Source organism: Chroicocephalus ridibundus, unplaced genomic scaffold, assembly GCF_963924245.1.
Source record: "Chroicocephalus ridibundus unplaced genomic scaffold, bChrRid1.1 SCAFFOLD_84, whole genome shotgun sequence".
Lineage (NCBI taxonomy): Eukaryota > Metazoa > Chordata > Aves > Charadriiformes > Laridae > Chroicocephalus > Chroicocephalus ridibundus.
Window position 1 is genome coordinate 440,279 of NW_026961297.1, and position 21,117 is coordinate 461,395.

The 21,117-nt window shown below is 50.2% G+C and overlaps 3 protein-coding genes across 3 annotated transcripts; 1 reads left to right on the plus strand and 2 right to left on the minus strand.

Moving 5' to 3' along the window:
• The first annotated feature begins 2,127 nt into the window (after window positions 1-2,127).
• On the plus strand, window positions 2,128-3,060 carry LOC134509209 (olfactory receptor 14J1-like). The gene has a single exon (XM_063321687.1). The coding sequence runs from the start codon at window positions 2,131-2,133 to the stop codon at window positions 3,058-3,060; it is 930 nt and encodes a 309-aa protein (XP_063177757.1). The 5' UTR covers window positions 2,128-2,130.
• Window positions 3,061-9,605: 6,545 nt separating this feature from the next.
• On the minus strand, window positions 9,606-19,708 carry LOC134509210 (olfactory receptor 6E1-like). Its single transcript, XM_063321688.1, is given in 5 exon segments — window positions 9,606-10,052; window positions 10,055-10,708; window positions 13,484-13,511; window positions 13,594-13,690; window positions 19,468-19,708. Coding segments are annotated over 5 exon segments (1,467 nt in total).
• Window positions 19,709-20,136: 428 nt separating this feature from the next.
• LOC134509211 (olfactory receptor 14A16-like) lies at window positions 20,137-21,117 on the minus strand. The gene has a single exon (XM_063321689.1). It carries the CDS (start codon window positions 21,100-21,102, stop codon window positions 20,137-20,139), a length of 966 nt encoding a protein of 321 aa, XP_063177759.1. The 5' UTR covers window positions 21,103-21,117.

The window sequence follows — 21,117 nt, forward strand, 5'->3', positions numbered from 1 at the left end:
TGCCTTCTTCCATGAACAGCCCAAGGGCTGTGAAGGTGGGTGTGCAGCCGGGGGTGCCCAGGGCTGTCCTTCAGAGCAGGGTCCCTGCACCCCAGGGGCTATGTGCTGGGGCAGGGACATATCTCCTGCCAGGGTCAGCTCTCAGCCTGCCTGGGGAGCTTCCCACGGCAACTGTGGGGAGAAGCTGTGGGTGGAAGGAGCAACCACGGGTAGGGGGGCACCTGCTGTTGAGAGTATGCTGCGTGTGTCAGGGCTGCTCACAGCTCAAGATCGCCTCCAGGCATCCCGGAGAGGACTTTTCAAGATGGAGTTCCCTGGAAGGGAAGTGTCCCTCTTTTGAGATCTCTCATCTTGTTGGCTGGGTGGGCAGTGGCACATTTTCAAGGCGACTTTTCAATTGCAAACTCAAATGAGAGATCACTGTATAGATTGGGAGCTTTTCTGGGTCTGTGTTTAGTTTCCAGTTTTTCAGGTTTTTTGGGGGGGATACAGACAGAACCAGCATCCCCTTTCCAGTCTCCTCAGGGTTTGTGGGACCTGCTCTTTAGCCCCTGCACACACGGAGAGGCTGCAGGGCAGAGCTGGGCACAGAGGGGCTGGGCTGGGGTCTGGGAGCACTGGAGGGAAGAGACGAGGGGCCAGGGAAGCAGCTCCTGGCAGGGAGAGCTCCAGGCAGCAGAGATGGGCAGGGGAGGAGGGAACTGCTAAAGGAAGCCCTGTTGTAGGGGAGATATCGGCACCTCCCAGCCACCCCCGCAGTGCAGATGTCTTCCTTGAGCAACCCAGCCCAGCCCTTGGACCTCACTGCCATGGGTTCTCAGGTGGGAGTCACCTTTCTGTCCAGCAGAGCAGCAGAAGAGGCGAAGGGCATCCCTTCTGCCCCGTGCCCATTTCTGGTGATCAGCAATCGGGACGAGGGTAACTGTCCTGCCTTCTCACTGTCCGGGAGGTGGCATGCACAGCTGGGCGAGGGTAACGCTGTCCTGAGGGCTTGGCTGCCTCTGCCCTGGCCTCTCTCAGCCAGGCCCTCACAGTATTTTTCCTGCTTTATCCACACATCTGTTTAAACTTATATTTTATCGCTGTCAGCCTCCCCGGGGAGGGGAATTTCAGCTGCAGAGTCCCACACTGATCTTGTTCATCCATTCCTGTAGTTTGTCCATGGAAATAAGTGTCCCAGCTTTCCTCTAAGCTGTGGGGCTGTGGGCAATGCAGTCTGTGGGGCTGGGGAATGAGTCAATTTTCTCTTACTGAGGTGCAAAAATTAGGACAATGAGCTTCTCCTTTGGGCATCCATCCAAGCTGTGAGCTGCCCTCCAGGATTGAAATCTGTCCCGTAGCACCACTGTGTTATCTGAAAGCCCCACGGAGAAACACAGAGACTCTGTGGCTGAGGAAATGCTGTTGGGTTGGTGAAAGGAGCCCTGTGTGTCCTTGGCTAGAAGTGGGTGCCGAGACCTTCAGAAAGGGTGAGACATTTCATGGTCTGAGGTAGATCCCTCTGCTCTCAGCAGTGTCTGGTTGCAACATATGAGTGTGATGACCCTCCCTCTCATGAGGCTGCAAGGGCTTGTCAGCTGGGAATAAGATGGATGGACAAACCACGTTCCCCAACTCTGCTCTAAGCCACAGGCAATCATCCTGCTTTACAGGACTCACTCTGTTCTCCTTGAGTGTGGCAGAAATGCTGAGTGTTTTTGACATGCAAGAAAACTCCCCAGGTGAGATCTGGGGAGCTGTAAAGAACCTCAGACTTCTCAAACTGCCTTCTGGAATCTTAGTTCCTTAGCACAGAGAGTGCTGATGCTGACAGGCCCTTCTGCATTAGAAGTGCTTTCATCAAAGTAGAACACCAGGGTTGGTCCCTGACTCCACCGTCCCATGAACGCACTGCTGCAGAGCAGCGTGGACTCCTCGGCAGCGGGCAGGCAGAGGCCCTGCTCCTCCCGCCACATTCAGCCAGCACCGACCAGAGCTCCAGCCATGGAGCTGAGGAAGGTCTCCTGGAAAATGAACAGGGGTGTGTGCAGCAGGGGCAGAGTCCATGGGAAACGGATTTGATTTTGCTTAGAGAAGTCTCCCCTAACTTACTGTGTTTTCCTGCTTGAGCAGGTTGCCCAGAGACAGCAAATGTCGAACAACAGCTCCATCACCCAGTTCCTCCTCCTGGCATTCGCAGACACACGGGAGCTGCAGCTCTTGCACTTTGGGCTCTTCCTGGGCATCTACCTGGCTGCCCTCCTGGGCAACGGCCTCATCATCACCACCATCGCCTGTGACCACCGCCTCCACACCCCCATGTACTTCTTCCTCCTCAACCTCTCTGTTCTTGACCTGGGCTCCCTCTCCATCACTGTTCCCCAATCCATGGCCAATTCCCTTTGGGACACCAGGACGGTTTCCTATGCAGTATGCATTGCCCAAGTCTTTCTGTTTGCCTTCTTGGTCGGAGCAGAGTTTTCTCTCCTCACTGTCATGTCCTATGACCGCTACGTGGCCATCTGCAAACCCCTGCACTACAGGACCCTCCTGGGCAGCAGAGCTTGTGTCCACATGGCAGCAGCTGCCTGGGGCAGTGGGTTTCTCAATGCTCTCCTGCACACGGCCAATACATTTTCCCTACCCCTGTGCCAGGGCAATGCTGTGGACCAGTTCTTCTGTGAAATCCCCCCAATCCTCAAGCTCTCTTGCGCAGACTCCAACCTCAGGGAAGCTGGGCTTCTGGTGCTTAGTTCCTGTTTAGTCTTTGGGTGTTTTCTGTTCATTGTAGTGTCCTACATGAAGATCTTCAGGGCCGTGCTGAGGATCCCCTCTGAGCAGGGACGGCGCAAAGCCTTTTCCACATGCCTCCCTCACCTGGCCGTTGTGTCCCTGTTTGTCAGCACTGCCATGTTTGCCTACCTCAAGCCCCCCTCCATCTCCTCCCCTGTAATGGACCTTGTGGTTTCAGTGCTGTACTCGGTGGTGCCTCCAGCAGTGAACCCCCTCATCTACAGCATGAGGAACCAGGAGCTCAAGGATGCCCTGTGGAAACTGGCCCATGGGACGCTCTTTCCCTGACAATAACATGCCTCTCTTTCTCTGCACATTTCACAGCGTTTATCTTAGGCCAGAGCATGCTTTTTACTCTTGTGATAGTCCTACTTATTGATATATTTCTGTGTCTACTTCTCTTAGGCTGTGTCTGACTCTTGCACAACACTGTGTCAGATGCGGCCTGTCAGATAACTGCTCTTCAATAAAACAGGATCTCCCAAGTTTTCGTGGTTCAACCCTTGCCAACAACTAGGAAAACACAGCCATTTACTCACTTTACATCCCCCTGCCACAACAAGTAGCATAAGGAAGTGAGGGAGAAAAAGGATAAAACAAATCTTGTGGCTTGAGGTAAAGACAGATTAATAGACAAATAACATAAGAGGAAAATAATAATATTAATAACGGACAAAAGAATATACAAAATAATTGATGCCACACAAATTGCTCTCGTCACCCAATGAATGATTGCCCAGCCTGTCCAAAGCAGCGATCGTGGATCACTGTCCCCCAGCCAACCCCCGTTTATACGCTGACCATGATGGCCACAGTATGGAATCTTCCTTTGGCCAGCTTTGCTGCAAAGGTGCAAAGCCTGGAGAAGAGAAGGCTTTGGGGAGACCTAATAACAGCCTTCCCACATCTTCTTGGCTGTCGCCATGAAAATGCATCCAGGCTCTTCACTATTGTGCCTGATGGAAGGATGAGGGCCAATGGCATCAGCCGAAACAAATGAGTAAAACTTTCTCCATGCCAAGACAGGCAAACACTGGAGAGGATTTCCCAGAGAGCTTGTGTCATCTCCATCCTTGGAGCTTTTCAAGCCCAAAATGAAGGAAGCCCTGAGCAACCTGGTCTGACCCCATAGCTGAGCCTGCTGTGAGCAGGAGGGTGGTCTAGAGATCTCCTCAGCTTCCTTCCAGCATGAATGATTCTGCATTTCAATCCACCATGGATCTTTTCTTCATGAGGGGAGGGAAATCAGTCAGGTTGCTGGTGACCATTGAAGTCAAACACAAAGTCTGGTCAGTTGATCTGGAACTTTCTTGTCCCACTCTGGGCAGAGTTGCTCAGATGCAGCGCTGCTTGGCATGTACCACCAAACATCCCTGATCTTTTCCATTGCTCCACCATTTCCTTTTCACTCTTTTCCCAATCACAAGTTCTTCCCCTTGACCATCCTTGTACCCTTCCATGCAAATAGCCCACCTCTATTTCCTCTTTCCTCCATGGTCCTAGTTTGCCCTCCTTTGTACTTTCATTTGGTGTTTCCGAGCTTCTCACCATGGGAATGTGTACCTTGGTGAACAATGGCATTGATCAAGTGCCTCCTTTTATTATCTATAGTGTCCTGTGATTCCTCATGCTGCTATCTTGTCAGAGGCAGCACATGTCAGGGAGAGCCATCTGCACGCACACATTAACGACTGGCCCAATGGAGCTCCATTCCTGGGGGACCCTGAAAAACTCTGCGATTCAGCAAATGGAAAACTCCCATAGTTTTACAAGGAGAAGTGGTCAGGCCTTGACTGGGGGCAGGATCACCCCACAGGTGAGGGCATGCCGTGACCTGACTGGCCGAGGACTGACCCCGAGGAGAAGGGCCTGGGCATTACGAGGGATGCAACTTTAGCCAGTGGTACATGCGGACCGTGAACTGGACTAGCTGCACACAGGGCTGCATTAGGGGGCACATGGCCACCCAGACAAGGCACTTATAATCCCCCTTGACGCAGCACTGGTGTGGCCACATCTGGACTCGTGTCTGTGTCTCGTGTGTCGTGTGTCTGTGTGCGGGGCTCTCTGTTCTGAAGGAAGGAGGAGGAACTGGAGAAGCTCCAAAGGATGTTGGAGGAGTAACTGGAGAAGCTCCAAAGGACGTTGGCCAGGATGGGGTTTGGGGCCTGCGTGGGGAAGCTGAGGGAGCTGGTGTGACGGAGAGAAGACTTCACCGAGAGGTTCAAATTAACAATTTATTTGGACTTCACTCACAGGTCCGATACGCCCCTACTGCAAGTTCTTATGGGTACAATGAAAGACTGCACCATTGCAATTTAAGGGGAAAAGAACAAAACAATTCACAGAATACGCTATTACCACCTAACAAGTGATCCCAAAAAGTAACAACACAAACCACCAGCGCACTAGATATGAATACCTTAATGAATGCACAAATCACGATCTTAGATGCTAGACATCATACGTACATTATAAATCACTTACCCTCTCTCTCAGGTAAGGCCACTCAATCCCGGGATGTTACCTTGCACAGCGTCCTGGACAAGGGGGGGCAGAATCTCCTACAGGCCAGCTGTACCTTTGGAAGATCCCCCCACACTTTTCTCCCCAAAACTTTGGACTTAAATATCCTTTTTCCGGGACTGCTTGAATGGATTACACTATCTGGGATGATTATCTCTGGTGGTTTGATGGCCCCTCAGATAGCAATGTTTATTTTGTGATGTCTGGTCTCAAACTCACTGAATAGTGGTGGGACTTGACTCAGGGCATTTTGTTTGTTAAAGGCACCATTTGGTTTCAGTTCTTACTGTAATGCAGTGTTGAGACCACCCAGGCTGAGCCATCTCCACAGCTCCCCCCAAGTTGTCTCTGCATAGATAGGGATCAATAAGCCTCTGCCAAGGCGAGATGGAGCTGAGTCGAATGACAGCTCCCTGCATCTCACCTTTTGTGTTCTGAAACCAGTGTAGCCAGGTGCTCCCATTCAGCTGGGCTTCTGTACCTTTTGAAGTGAAGGCCCAGGGCTCTCTAGCAGTAGCCTGCACCTGCTTGAAGGGTGGCTTCAGAGATGGTGGAGCTTTTCCTGGTACTGAGAAGAGATGGAAACCTCAGCAAAGTGCAGCTTGGAAGGTTCCGACTGCATGTGAGGTAAAAGAAGTCTCACTCAAAGGGTTGCACTCTGGTGCAAGAGGTCACCCAGAGGGAGTCTGTATTAGCCCATGGCTTTGTGTTTCAAGGAACAGCCGGTAAGAGTGGAGAGACATCAGGAAAGCATCATGGGTGCCTGCAGCCTGCAAGGAAAGAGGGGCAGGCATGGGACAGTGATGGTCACTCTGCAGTAGAGATGGCCCAGGGCTCTGGCAAGGCTAAAAAGCCCAACAGCACCAAGGTCTTTGTCCCCTTGGCTATGGCAGTTGCCTCTGCCACCAAGGCCTACCAGAAGAAACTTTATTTTGAGGCTCTGGACTTGGTTTCTGCTTCACCATTGCATGGGGAAGCCAGGAGGTGTTGCACAGCCCCCCTACCCTTGGCCTTGCTCACCCTCACACCCCACTACCCCCAGGAAGAGCCCTGAGCCCCTCCTGAGGGGCAGGATCTGCCTTCCCAGGGCCTGAGGGTCAGGTTTGGCCTTTCTGCTTCATCAAACAAAGCAACAGTTTTCTCCGCATTACAGCCACCTGCACAGTGCCTTTGCCTTCCTGCAATCCCAGCCTCCAGCTATCTCCTCTAGCGAGTCCATGGGGAGACTTTGTCAGCAGTGGCCCTCAGTGGGGACCATTAATGCTTCCAGGTACTTGAGTTTTCATTCTGATTTCTTGAACAGTTTTTTCAATCTTCTCTCAGTATCTGAGGTTTGTGGACTCAGAGCTAAATACGCCATGGGGCTCATTAAAGTACAGAAAGCCCTAAAGACCTATTTATCTTCCTTCAATTTCCTTCAAGTCTTCAAGACTTCCTCAGCTAATTGGAGCTCTTTCATACCGTAGTTAAGAAGGAAGATTTCAAAGAGAACCTAATTTATTATTATTATTATTATTATTTATTATTATTATTATTTTAAATTTATTTTTCAGTTTAGAGAAGAGATGATAGAAGTATTCTGCAATTGATATTGATCCAGAGGTCTGGATGGCTAGGAAAAGCAGTCCCTTGAGGTGACACTGTGTGGACATCCTTGCTCCTCACCCCCACAACCCCACCATCTCTGTCATTGGCCAACTGGGATTTACATCAGTGTCCTTCCATCAGACTTCTCCACTGGTCTCTGCAGCTGGATGTTACAGCTCCATTGCACCAGCTCCCACCTGATCCCCTTAGAGACCTGGCTGCACCCAGGCACAGAACGATTTTTCCTCTTTGCAAGCAAAGCAAAGTAAAGAATAATCATATTTGATAAACACTAAAACACCCTCTGCAGCCATATGCTAAGTACAAGCTGCCTCTAATGAGGTTGCTTTTCTACGAGGGATAATCTTATGAGAAATAGGTACGAACAGAGAGGTATAAAGAGTTGGCTACAGGAGCTAATTAGACTGAAGGACAGGCAAACTTTTAACTACGTGAAGCGCAAAGCAGCAGCTGGATGGGTGACAGGAACCTGAATGGACAAAGAGTAAGAGAAGGAGAAAACGGGAGTATAGTAGAAAAGGCCCTTGTCTAGACAGTCTGCACGGAAAAGATGACTTTAGAGATGGTCATTGTATCAGGACAGGTGAAAACATATGAAAGATTAGAGAAATTAAGTACACTGTATAACAGGCAGAATAGTGGTAATGAAGTTCCAGGGGAAGATTGAGATTTCTGTGGAATATCCTTCTTGAAATGTCATGGGCTTGGTGGAGGTCTCTTGTGAGAGAGGACAAGCCAATGTTGCACCCAACTCTGAAAGAAACCAAAAGTGCAACCCCGGGAACTACAGGCTGTACAAGCTCAGTTTGGTGAGGAGCAAACCATCAATATCTCTTGGGCGATATTCCTGGGTGCCTAAAAGAGAAGACCACGTCCAAAAGGAGCCAGCCTGGACTTTCAAAGGGTAAATCATGGTTCACCAGTCTGATTGCCTTCATCATGGAGTAACATCATTTGTGCATGAGGGGAGAAGAGTGGATGCCGTTCACTTCAACTTCAGCAAGATTTTTGACATGATCTCTCTTGTACTCAAGTTAGGACAGTACAGTCTGGAAGGGCAGACAAAGGGATGGTCAAACACCAGTTGGATGACGAGGCCGGGAGAGCAATGGTGAAGGGGTCATACCCTACCTGGAGGCCACTGGGACATACTGTGGGGCAGCACACGAAGCTCTCCTGGGCCCTGTTCAGTTTAACACCTGTATCCATGACCCAAAGGAGGTAACTCCCACCATGCTTAAGAAGAACAAATGCCGCATTCTGCACCTGGGATGAAATAATGCTGGACACAATATAGACTGGGAGAGGAGTGGCTAGAAAGCAGCCCTGCAGAAAGGGATCTGGGGGCGCTGGTCGACAGCAGGCTGGATGGGAGTCAGCAGTGTGCCCCGGCAGCCACGAGGGCAAACTGCATCCTGGGGTGCGTCACACACAGCATAAGCAGCTGGTGGTTATCCCACTGTATTGAGCGCTGGTGCGACCTCAACCTTGAGCTCTGTGTGCAGTTCTGGGCCCCACAATGTAAGAAGGATGTGAAGGTACCCAAATGTGCCCAGAGGAGGGCCACAAAGCTGGTGAAAGGGCTGGAAGGCATGTCCTGTGAGGAGCGGCTGAGCACTCTGGGTTTGTTCAGTTTAGAAAAAGAAGGCTGAGGGGTGACCTCATTGCTCTCTACAGGGTCCTGAGGAGGGGAAGTAGAGAGGGAGGTGCTGAGCTCTTCTTCCTCATACCCAGTGATAGGACACATGGGACGCTTTGCCAGGAGAGGTTTAGACTGGACAGAAGGAAGCAATTCTTTCCCAAAAGGGTGGTCAAACACTGGAACAGGCTTCCTAGAGACGTGGTCGATGCCTTGTGTTTAAGAGGCCCATTGGTGTTTAAGAGGCATTTGGACAATGCCTTAATAACATGATTTGTCTTCTGGTCAGCCCTGAAGTGCTCAGGTATTTGGACTAAATGATGATTGTAGGTCCCTTCCAACTGAACGATTCTATTCTATTTCATTCTATTCTATTCTACTCCATTCCATTCCATTCTATATATACACCTGTACAGGGTAGATCCCTCCAGAAGCTGGGCTCGGGCACTCAGCCTACCCAGTTGGAGCCACCTGGACATATGAGTCCCTGAGGCCACAGCTCCATTCCAGATGCTGGTAAACACACAATCACACACACGCACATGAACTCTTAAGTCCAGTCACTCCAGTCTCTCAGGTTCTGGCACTAATGGCATAGGGGCTATCTGACCTCCTGGTCCTGCTCCAGCTGCTGCACTCACACCACTGTGCTCACACATTCACACAGAAGATTCACTCACATGGAAAAGAGGTAGAAATTAAGTTTAATGAGAGGACAGGACAGACTGCACTGGTCGTGTCCTCCCCTAAACTTCCCATAATAAGTGGCACAAGGTGTTCATTCCTTGGGAGCCTGTAATTTGGGTTCCCATCTGCCACTGTGCCTTTGTGCTCTTCTTGATTTCTGGAGACGGGTTCCAGGTGGTTCTCCCGTGATGGGTCTGGGAGCAGCTGGGGCAGGGTATTAACTGAGTTCCTCCTCCTGCCATTGTTAGTGCCTTCTTTGTGCGTGCAGGTGAGCTAACCTAACACAATCCAACCAGAACATACATCTCATGAGGCATCTGTATTTGGAGATGACATACATATGCAATGGTATGATTTAACATCTGATAGCAGATCATGGGAATTGCTGTCCAGAAATGCATTGTGATAAGGCGAAAAGCTTTACTGTTGCATGGGCAATGGCTTCATTCAGGGCCAGTATCACGGTCTTGTTTCTAAGACTGTAGATGAACGGATTTAAGAATGGGTAGAGGACAGTGTTTAGCAAAGCTACCCTTCTGTTTGCCTCCAAGGAAACGTGTTCTGAAGGATGCACATAGAGAGCAATGCAGCTCCCCTAGCCAATGGCCAAGGTGGTGAGATGGGAAGAACATGTAGCGAAAGCTTTTTTCCTCCCAGAGGCTGCTGGAAGGTGTAGAATACAGAAAAGGATGCCTGTGTAAAATGCCAGAGTTAAACAGAAGGAACCCAGCATGACAAATGATGATAAAATAGAGTCCATTTTCCAAAGCAAGCTGGTGTCAGAGCAGGACAATTTGAACAAGGGGGAGCTGTCGCAAAAAAGAAAAGGTGGATCTTGTTGGAGCCCCAGAAAGTCAGCTTGTAGAGGAGGACCAGGCGGTAACTCAAGAGTGTGGTGCCCATGACCCAAGCAGCAACGACCAGGTGGATGCAGAGCTGAGGCTTCATGATGGCAGCATAACGCAAAGGCAGGCAGATGGCAACGTAGCGGTCAAAGGACATGACAACAAGTAGAACAAACTCTGTACTGCCCAGGGCAAAACAGAAATAGGATTGGGCAAAGCAGCTGCGCAGTGAGATTGTTCTCCTACCAGAACCAAGGATCACAAGCAATTTGGTGCTTGTGGAGGATGTAAACCAGATTTCCAGGAAGGACAGATTGCTGATGGAAAAGTACATGGGGGTTTGCAGGTGGTGATCCAGACATACAAGGAACATGATGGTTGCGTTCCCCGTCACTGTTGTCAGGTATATGATCAGAAGGACCAGCGAGAGAAATAGCTGTAGTCTTTGATCAAGCCCTGAAAAACCCTCTAGGATGAACTCAGTAACTGCCGTTGCATTTTCTGGTCCCGTGCTAAATTTCAGTTCACCCAGCCGAGATGGGAACATGGCAAAAAACCCAAGTGTGGTAATTTCACGGTCTGGATGAAAAGTTCTGTCCTTTTCTGCTTTTTCTCCTTTCCTGCAGTCTTCCTGTATAACACAGAGAGTATCGCTCACACCCTGGTTTTTGTGTTTCACATTTCAGTTAGAGGCCTCAGAGAATTTGTTGTCTTCTTTCTACCTTTTTCAAACCCCACAAAGGATTCTTTCTCCAGAACAGAAGAGATTAAAGAGGCTGTTAGCTATTTCACCGCATTCCTGGGAAATTCCAACTTCACTCAGACCTATTGCAAAGGTTACACTCATCTGTGCCCAGGAAGTCAGAGAAGAAGTTCTAGGACTTGTAAGCAGCCACAGAGGCACGTTAATCTCCAACATGGGACTGCCAAATATGTGAGGGGCAATGACCAAAGTGAACCAAGTATCCAAGAAGGACAAGGTGCTGAGGATGGGATACATGGGGGCATGTTATTAGTGGTGGAGCCAAACGATGGCAATGATGACTGCATTCCTCGCGACAGTGAGCAGATCAACCACCAGCAGCAGCTTGAAAAGGAGGATTATCAACACTTGAATGACTGAGGAGGTCTTTAGGAAATATATAGTACAGTTGTGAGGATCCATTCCAGTCCTCTTCAATATATTCATCAATGACCTGGATGAGGGGATAGAGTGCACTCTCAGCAAGTTCGCCGATGACACAAAGCTGGGGGGAGTGGCTGACACACTAGAAGGCTGTGCCGCCATCCAGAGAGACCTGGACAGGCTGGAGACCTGGGCAAAGAGGAACCTTATGAAATTCAACCAGGGCAAGCGCAGGGTGCTGCACCTGGGGAGGAATAACCCCATGTACCAGGAGAGGTTGGGGGCTGACCTGCTGGAGAGCAGCTCTGTGGAAAGAGACCTGGGAGTCCTGGTGGGCAACAGGGTGACCATGAGCCAGCAATGTGCCCTTGTGGTCAAAAAGGCCAATGGCATCCTGGGATGTATCAAGAGGAGTGTGGCAAGCAGGTGGAGGGAGGTCATCCTCCCCCTCTACTCTGCCCTGGTGAGGCCACAGCTGGAGTACTGTGTCCAGTTCTGGGCTCCCTGGTTCAAGAGGCACAGAGAACTGCTGGAGAGGGTGCAGCAGAGCGCTACCAAGATGATTAGAGGACTGGAACACCTCTCTTATGAAGAAAGGCTGAGGGATTTGGGTCTCTTCAGTCTGCAAAAAGGGCAGCTGAGGGGGGATCTCATCAACACTTCTAAATACTGAAAGGGTGGGTGTCAGGAGGATGGGGCCAGGCTCTTTTCAGCGGTGCCCAGCGACGGGACAAGACGTAATGGGCATAAAATTGAGCACAGGAAGTTCCACCTAAACATGAGGAGGAACTTTTTGACTTTGAGGGTGGCAGAGCCCTGGAACAGGCTGCCCAGAGAGGTGGTGGAGTCTCCATCTGCCTGGATGTGTTCCTGTGCAACCTGCTTTAGGTGAACCTGCTCTGGCAGGGGGTTGGACTAGATGATCTACAGAGGTCCCTTCCAACCCTATGATTCTATGATTCTATGATTTCGGTACCTGGTCAGAGAGGGTGTGACAAGAGTAACCAATATCATGCTTGGTGAAATTCATCTTGTTACATTTGTCAGCCTTCCTTCCCTTTTCTTAGGCTTCTTCCTCCTTCTTGAAATGGGAGACCAGAATTTTGCTCTGTAGGGATTCTGCTTTCCTCTGTGTTTTTACCCAATGACATGAAAAATATTGATCCAACCCACTTCTCTTCAGACAGAAGAAATGCCTCTCCAGCCTTGCTAGTTTGCATGGGCATTCTGGACTGCCAGCTGGGAACTGATATTTCTGGCAAAAGCTGTGTGAATTCTGTTCCATTTCTAACGGTGGTGTAGCTGGGCATCAAGCCTGTGCCGGTGTGCAACCAGAGCACTTAGGTCATTAATGCCCTGGCTGGTCCAGGGACTCTCCCATCTCATCATGCACATCGACGAGAGGAGAGGCTGGTCTGAGACAGTGGATTGACTTGAAACCAAGGGATTGAGCTCAGTCAACCCCCTTCAAAATTAACCACCTCCAAGATTAGCCAAAATGAGTCACCTTCAAAATTAACTGGTGGACTTGGCAGCGTTAGGTTAAGAGTTGGACTTGATGATCTTAAGGGCCTTTTCCCACCTAAAGGATTCTACGGTTCTATGATCATTTTGGAAGCATCTCTTCGACAGACCCACAGAGCCATTGCAATGGTCTCCTTCCAACTTCCCTTTAAGCCTTCTCTTGACTAGGATGCCTACAGCACCGTAATGGGTATATTACTCGTAATACTGAAATTAAGGCACTCAGTTAAGTTCCTGGTGTTTGTAGTCATGGAAAACTCCTCTTGAGTCTAAAGGAAAACAGAATCAGCAACAAAGTTGTTTGGCAACAAAACAGGAAAAGAGAGCAAAGGGGAAAAAGGCACTGTGTACGTGTAAACAGGTTTCTAGTCAGCAGGCTGCTCTGATGGAGCCCTGCACGAGCCTGTGCCCGGTTCTCCTTAGAGCCTCTTTCCAACTGCCTTTTGTGCGGGTGCATTCTCCCATGGGAATGCAGTGAGCTTCAAGCTGGAACCACGGGTGAGTAGGTGGTCGGTGGCCAGCCCAGCCCACAGCACAACAGTAGGCTACGGGGTCTGTGTTCAGCAACTGGAGCAGGGCTGCAAACACCCTGCACTCCCATGCCTGGGTACCTGCCATGGGGAGACCATGAGGATCACGGCCCAGGCGCTGGAGAGAATTAGTGCCTAAGGCAGGCCTGGGTCTCCTCCTAGAGAGACAGATGGGCTGGAGAAGGCTGACTGGCTCCCTCCTGCCTGCTGGCAGCACAAGACTCACAGGGTCCTGCTGACCATAGGCCTCAATGCTGCCAGAGTCAAGGAACAGTGTGGGGCAACTGGACAAAACAGGCTCTAAGTCCTTGTCCGGCCTGGCTCTCCAGACTGTACCTGCACAGGTTGATCAGGATGTACTTCTTCAGCTGCTGCCGCCATTGGGGGGGCACCAGTGAGAACCCACAGCTTCCTTCAGTCAGGGAAGCAGTCCCTGGAAGCAAGCGGTGCTGTAGAGGAAAAAGGTGGCCGAGGTGTCTGGAAGTCCCTCTCAGAACCCAAGTGTGAAAGGAAAAATGCTGGGTTTTTTGACAGAACAGTTCATCTGGAGTCGAAGTGTGGGTCAGATCTTAATTAGAGCCAAGGGTGAATGTGAATTGGAACAGGATGATCTTTAAGGTCCCTTCCAACCCCAACCATTCTGTGAGTCTGTGATTCTGTGATTAAAATAAACCACTCCTCAACCGTGTGCCAAGTACAATCTGCCACCAATGAGGTTCACCTTCCACAAGGCAGAACCATGCAAGAAATCTTTTACACAGAAAGTAAATTAAAAAGTAACCACAATTAAAGAGTGGGCTACAGACAGAACTAGAGAGATTCCTGGAATATAGACAAGCTTTTGACTCCCTGAAGCTCAAAGCATCTTCTGGATTGTTGAGATGTGTCCAAGTGATCAAAGAGGAAGGGCAGGGGAAATCTAGAGAGCAATCGCATGTGCTTCTGTTCAGATGTGCTGCTGGAAAGGTGACTCCAGACATGGTCTATTTATTAAAGAGGTGTGGAAATACGTGAAAGATGAGGGAGATCAAATGCACAGCCTGATCGAGAGAGTACTGACGATGCAAACGGAGTGGAAGGTCAATAGCTCTCCTCTTCCTATTAATGCACACCCTGAAAACTCCTTGTATTGATCTCATCGGAAAACACAGACATGATATTTAAATTATTTAAGTTATTTTGTGTTAGTTGATGAGATTGTGCTCATACACGAGCCAAAATGTCTGTTCTTTAGGCAGAGCTCCGCTGTCTGACCATCAGTGCCCAGCGGTACCTCCAGAGGACGCAGTGTCTCTGAAGCACATGCCTGGGACTGGCCACTGTCACAGAGGACCTGCTGGAGAGCAGAGCCCCTCGGAAGCTGCAGCTGCAGCCTGGGCAGAGGGTCCCAGGGCACCCACACTGGCACCACGCGCCCGTGTCCCTCTAAAAGCGTCCCACCCCAATTTTATCATCAATTGCCTTTGCAAACAAATGCAGAACAAAATATCCCCCAGAGATCAGTATATTAAAACAAGAGAAAGCCAAGCAAGGAGGATAACACCACCAAAATGTTTGCAGCTTCAAGTTGCCAGAGGACATCGTCCCAAGCACAAACAGAGGCTTGGCAGAGAATGGATCGAGAGCAGCCCAGAAAAGAACAGGTTGCGCAGAGAAGTTTTGGAGGCTCCATCCCTGGAGGTGTTCAAGACCAGGTTGGATGGGGCTTTGAGCAGATGAAGTGTGACACCTACAAATGCCCATTTCTCATGGAGGGTGCTGCCAAGAGCAGCACCGGTTATTATTTGGTCACTGTCCTGCCAGAACTGAGCCATCTCCTTCCCTCTAACGCTACCAGGGGTGAAGGCAGTCAAGAAGAGAAGGGAGAGAATCCAAAATCCCAAAAAGCTGGTGTGAAAAAGGGGAAATTTTGACCCCTAGTATCCCAGGGATAACTGGGGAAAAAAAGAGATGCTCCAGAGCACCCCAGAGATGCTCCCTCTTCCTCCTCGGCCAAATGGGATCTGTCCTGGTGTTTTGGGAGCTCTGCCTGAAAATGGCTGCCCATGTTGAGGCACCTGAAATCATAAGGAAGAGGAGGGGAGGAAGGCAAGTTGGGAACAGATACAGCACGATCAGCAGACACTTAGGAAGAGGGGAGATGTGAGGAGCTGCACTAAATATGTTACATCTTTCCCAGCAAAGCACGACTAGCACTCCTCTAACAACTTCCACGGTCCCTTCCCAGCACCACCGGCATCACCATGCTGCCCCAAGAGTCCTTTTGCACCCCATCAGGCAAGAAATTCTGTCCTCCTTCTCTCAAAACCCGACCGAACTGGTGAGGTTCACTCCCAGAGCAGCAGTGAGCTGCAAGAGCTGCGGCCACCGAGCAAGAAGAGCATCAGAATGTTGTGTAGGACGCGGGCGGCCGGCAATGCTCTTTATGACGTAAGCACAGCCAGTGCTTCACTGGGCATTTTGTTGCGTTTCTGCCCAACACGGGGGCATCCTCTGGCCATAACAACCGTGCTGTTGACTTCAGCAGAACTGGCCAAGTGATGGGGAGAAAGTCAATGTCAACTGCGAGGGCCCGCACAGCCCAGGCGCTGCACCACCCTCCCACCAACTCCCCAGCTGCAGTTCCCTCATCCCCCATTTGCTGAGTGTTTGCTCTTATTCTGACTGCTGGGCCACAACTCATGGCTGAATGCGGATTTTAGTGTTATTCTTCATCAGACTAAACCCAAATCCCTGGCCGTTCTGCCTGAAAGATAGAAAAAAACTGCTTAAGCTAAAAATCATTCCACTGAGACCGTCCTTTAGCCTATCTTGCCATCCTCATCCTCGCACACCACTAACTATTCCCTTGGGATTTCCAGGCTCCACAAAATCCCCCGGAGTTAGAGAATTTCTCTGTGCATGAGAAATTCCCCATCCTGAGGGCTGACGGTCCCCTGGGTCCGATGCACGAGGCCCCTAAGGACAGGGCCAGACCTACGTGCAAGCATGACATCAACTAATAACCAAAAAGCACTTCATAAACCCCAAACTTGGGAAATATTTAGTGCCCAAACCAGCCGCAGCACATTGGTCGGTGAGGCGATCTGCCACGACTACCCTCAATGAACATCTTTTGACTGTGAGCTCCAGAGACCCATCTCTAACGGCGAGAAGTTCGTTTGGGTGGACTCTTGATCTCCCTTCCCTCCCACAGGCAAGGAGACACCAATTATTTCCACTCGAGCGAGTGGTTCCCATTCTGCAGCTTTGGATTATCCCTGATCTGTACACGAGCCCTGATATCCATCATCGAATTTAAAGTTAACCATGGCTCCGTAGGTAATCAAGCTTTACATACTGGCTCTGTTGCTAAGGATGATTGTAGATAGTCGCTGAGTAGTTGCTAAGGGGAGGATCAAGGGGAATTGTTCGAAGGAACTAAGAACTTAACAATATGTGTGATGACACTGTTGAGTGTTTATGGATAAGAATCAAGGGGAAGCCCAATAAGCTGGACACCGTGGTGGGAGTTTATTATAGATCCCCCCAACCATGATGTAGAGGCCAATGAAATATTCTATAAGCAGCTGCCAGAGGTCTCATGATCACTCGCCCTTATTCTTGTGGGGGACTTCAACTTCCCAGATGTCTGCTGGAAATATAACACAGCAGAGAGGGAACAGTCCCGGAGGTTCCTGGAGTGTGTGGAAGACAACTTCCTAACACAGCTGGTGAGGAAGCCAACTAGGGAAACTGACCTATTGGACCTGCTGCTTGTTAACAGAGAAGGTCTTGTAGGGGATGTAAAGATTGGCGGTCGACTTGGGCAGAGTGATCATGAAATGATAGAATTTTCGATTCTTGGTGAAGCAAGGCGGGGAGCCAGCAGAACTGCCACCTTGGATTTCCAAAGGGCAATCTTTGGCCTGCTTAGGAGCATGGTCGAGTGTGTCCCTTGGGGGACAGTCCTGAAGGGCAAAGGTGTCCAGGAAGGCTGGTCTTACTTCAAGGAGGAAATCTCAATAGCTCGGGAGAAGGCCATCCCCAAGTCCCAAAAAACAAGCAGACAGGGAAGAAGACCAGCCTGGCTAAATGGAGAGCTTTGGCTGGACCGCAAGATAAAAAAAGAAAGTTTATGATCCTTGGAAAAGGGGGTTGGCTACTTATGAAAAATAACAAGACGTAGTGAAGCTCTGCAGGGCGAAAATTAGAAGGGCCAAAGCTCAAGCAGAACTCATCTTGGCCACCATGGTTAAAGATGACAAGAGGTTCTTTCAGTATATCAATAGAAAAAGGAAGACTAAGGAAAACCTAGGCCCAGTAACAAATGAGATGGGCGCCCTAGTGGTGGAAGACACAGAGAAGGCAGAGCTACTGAATGCCTTCTTTGCTCCAGTCTTCACTGCTAAAGCTGTCCCTCATGAATACTAGGCCCTGGAGGCAAGGGGGAAGGTCTGGAGAGAGGAAGAGTTTTCCCCAGTAGAGGAAGATCGGGTTAGAGACCACTTGGCCAAACTGGACATCCATAAGTCCATGGGCCCTGACGAGACGCACCCGCGAGTGCTGAGAGAGCTGGCAGATGTTATTGCTTGGCCACTCTCCATCATCTTTGAAAGGTCATGGAGAACAGGAGAGGTGCCTGAGGACTGGAGGAAGGCCAATATCACTCCAGACTTCAAAAATGGCAGGAAGGAGGACCCAGGGAACTACAGACCGATCATTCTCGCCTCCATCCCTGGGAAGGTAATGGAGAGACTCGTTCTGGATGTCATATCCAAGCACGTTCAGGAGCAGGAAGTTATTGGAAGTGGTCAACATAGATTTACCAAGGGCAAATCACGCTTGACCAATTTCATAGCCTTCTATGATGTTATAGATGCTTGGCTGGACGAGGGCAGAGCAGCAGATGTCATCTACCTTGACTTCAGCAAGGCTTTTGACACTGTCTCCCATAACATCCTCCTTAGGAAACTGAGGAAGTGTGGACTAGACAAGGGGACAGTGAGGTGGATCGAGAGCTGGCTGTGTGACAGGACCCAGAGGGTTGTGATTAATGGAGCCTGTTGGAGGCCTGTAACCAGTGGTGTCCCCCAGGGGTCAATACTTGGACCAGTGTTGTTTAATGTATTCATCAATGACCTGGACAAGGGGACAGAGTGTATGCTCAGCAAGTTCGCTGATGATACCAGACTGGGTGGGGTGGCTGACACCCCAGAGGGCCGTGCTGCCATCCAGCGTGACCTGGACAGGCTGAGTAGCCGGGCAGAGAAGAACCTAATGAGGTTCAACAAGGTCAAGTGTAGGGTCCTGCACCTGGGGAGGAAGAATGTCAGGCACCAGTATAGGTTAGAGGTGGACCTGCTGGAAAGCAGCTCTGAAGAAAAGGATCTGGGGGTCTTGGTAGACAGTAAATCATCCGTGAGCTAGCAATGTGCCATTGTCACCAAGAAGGCCAACGGAATTGCGGGCTGCATACGGAAGAGTGTGGCCAGCAGGTCAAGGGAGGTCATTCCCCGCCTCTACTCTGCACTGGTGAGGCCACTACTGGAACACTGTGTCCAGTTCTGGGCTCCCCAGTTCAAGAGAGACAGGGAACTGCCAGAGAGAGTCCAGTGTAGGGCAACAAAGATGATTGGGGGACTGGAGCATCTCCCTTAGGAGAAAAGGCTGAGAGAGCTGGGACTCTTGAGCCTGGAGAAGAGAAGGCTGAGGGGAGACCTTATTAATGTTGACAAGTATCTAAAGGGTGGGTTTAAGGAGGATGGAGCCAGACTCTTTTCAGTGGTTCCCAGTAACAGGACGAGGAGTAATGGACACAAGCTGGAACGTGGGAGGTTCTGATCAGATATGAGAAGAAACTTCTTTATGGTGAGGGTGACAGAGCCCTGGAACAGGCTGCCCAGCGAGGCTGTGGAGTCCCCTTCTCTGGAGGCATTCAAGACTCGCCTGGATGCAGCCCTGAGTCATGTGGTCCGGGCAGTCCTGCTTTAGCAGGGGAGTGGGACTAGATGATCTCTAGAGGTCCCTTCCAACTCTGAAATTCTGTGAAAATTCTGTGAAAATTCTGTGAATCTGTATCTGGGACACGACTGAAATGATTACCGCAGATGACAGAAATCACCCTAGCGAAGGTGCAGCTACCCTCTGGAGACCGACCTGCCAGTCAATGAGCCTTTCAGAGAGCAGAGGGTGGCACAGAAACCAATGCTGATCCTAGGATGTGGTCACCAGTAGTAAACACGGCGTACATGGCAAAGGTGCAGAAAAGAGTACTAACGCCATGACGAGCAGACATAGTCCTTTCCCTAGTCATGAAGCTGGCCATCAGCTGGGCCAGGGTGGTGGTGCAGTAGCACATCTCCAGGGAAGACAAATGCCTCAAGAAGAAGCCCATGGCAGTGTGCAGATGCTGGCTTTCCCGCATGATGGTGATGATGACGATGAGAGCGTTCCAAAATGCACACACCATGCAGGTCATAAGGGAGATGAGGAAGGGATTTGTCTAAGGGCTGGCAACATTCCTCATTCCATAGCTATGGGAGACTCCATGCTTGTCCTATTGCCCTTTCTCCATGGAATTTTTTATGTCCTTCTTTTCCCCTCTAACCCTGTAGGGAAATTGCGAGGAACAACATTTAGTTCGGTTTTAGATGCTTGGGTGTCAGACAGATAAGTCACTGCAAATACATTTCTTTGTTTGATTAAAGAAGGAGTATAGATCCTCGTTCACATAGTCACTGGGTCATAGATTATAATGAAGTCAAAGTGGGGTGTCCACAATTCTTTTTGGACAACATTATCATAGGCAAAAAAAGAAAGAAAAGAAAAAAATCTCACCCAACAACAATGACAACAACAAAAACTAATAAAGGAAGGCTGGGCCTATAATGAGTTACATTATGAGTCATATGCTGAAGAACATGAACACTCTGCAGCTTCTGAAAACCATCCAGTCACCAGTTTCCACAGGGCATCCTTGAGCTCCTGGTTCCTCATGCTGTAGATGAGGGGGTTCACTGCTGGAGGCACCACCGAGTACAGCACTGAAACCAGAAGGTCCATTACGGGGGAGGAGATGGAGGGGGGCTTGAGGTAGGCAAACATGGCAGTGCTGACAAACAGGGAGACCACGGCCAGATGAGGGAGGCATGTGGAAAAGGCTTTGCGCCGTCCCTGCTCAGAGGGGATCCTCAGCACGGCCCTGAAGATCTTCATGTAGGACACTACAATGAACAGAAAACACCCAAAGACTAAACAGGAACTAACCACCAGAAGCCCAGCTTCCCTGAGGTTGGAGTCTGCGCAAGAGAGCTTGAGGATCTGGGGGATTTCACAGAAGAACTGGTCCACAGCATTGCCCTGGCAGAGGGGTAGGGAAAATGTACTGGCCGTGTGCAGGAGAGCAGTGAGAAACCCACTGCCCCAGGCAGCTGCTGCCATGTGGACACAAGCTCTGCTGCCCAGGAGGGTCCCGTAGTGCAGGGCTTTGCAGATGGCCACGTAGCGGTCATAGGACATGACAGTGAGAAGATAAAACTCTGCTGCAGCACAAAAAAAGAAAAAAAAGACCTGTGCAACACATCCTGTGTAGGAGATGGCCCTGGTTTCCCGGAGGGAATTGGCCATGGCTTTGGGGACAGTGGTGGAGATGGAGCCCAGGTGAAGGAGGGCAAGGCTGAGGAGGAAGAAGTACATGGGGGTGTGGAGGCGGTGGTCACAGGCGATGGCCGTGATGATGAGGCCGTTGGCCAGGAGGGCAGCCAGGTAGATGCCCAGGAAGAGCCCGAAGTGCAAGAGCTGCAGCTCCCGTGTGTCTGCGAATGCCAGGAGGAGGAACTGGGTGATGGAGCTGCTGTTGGACATCTGCTGTTTCTTGGC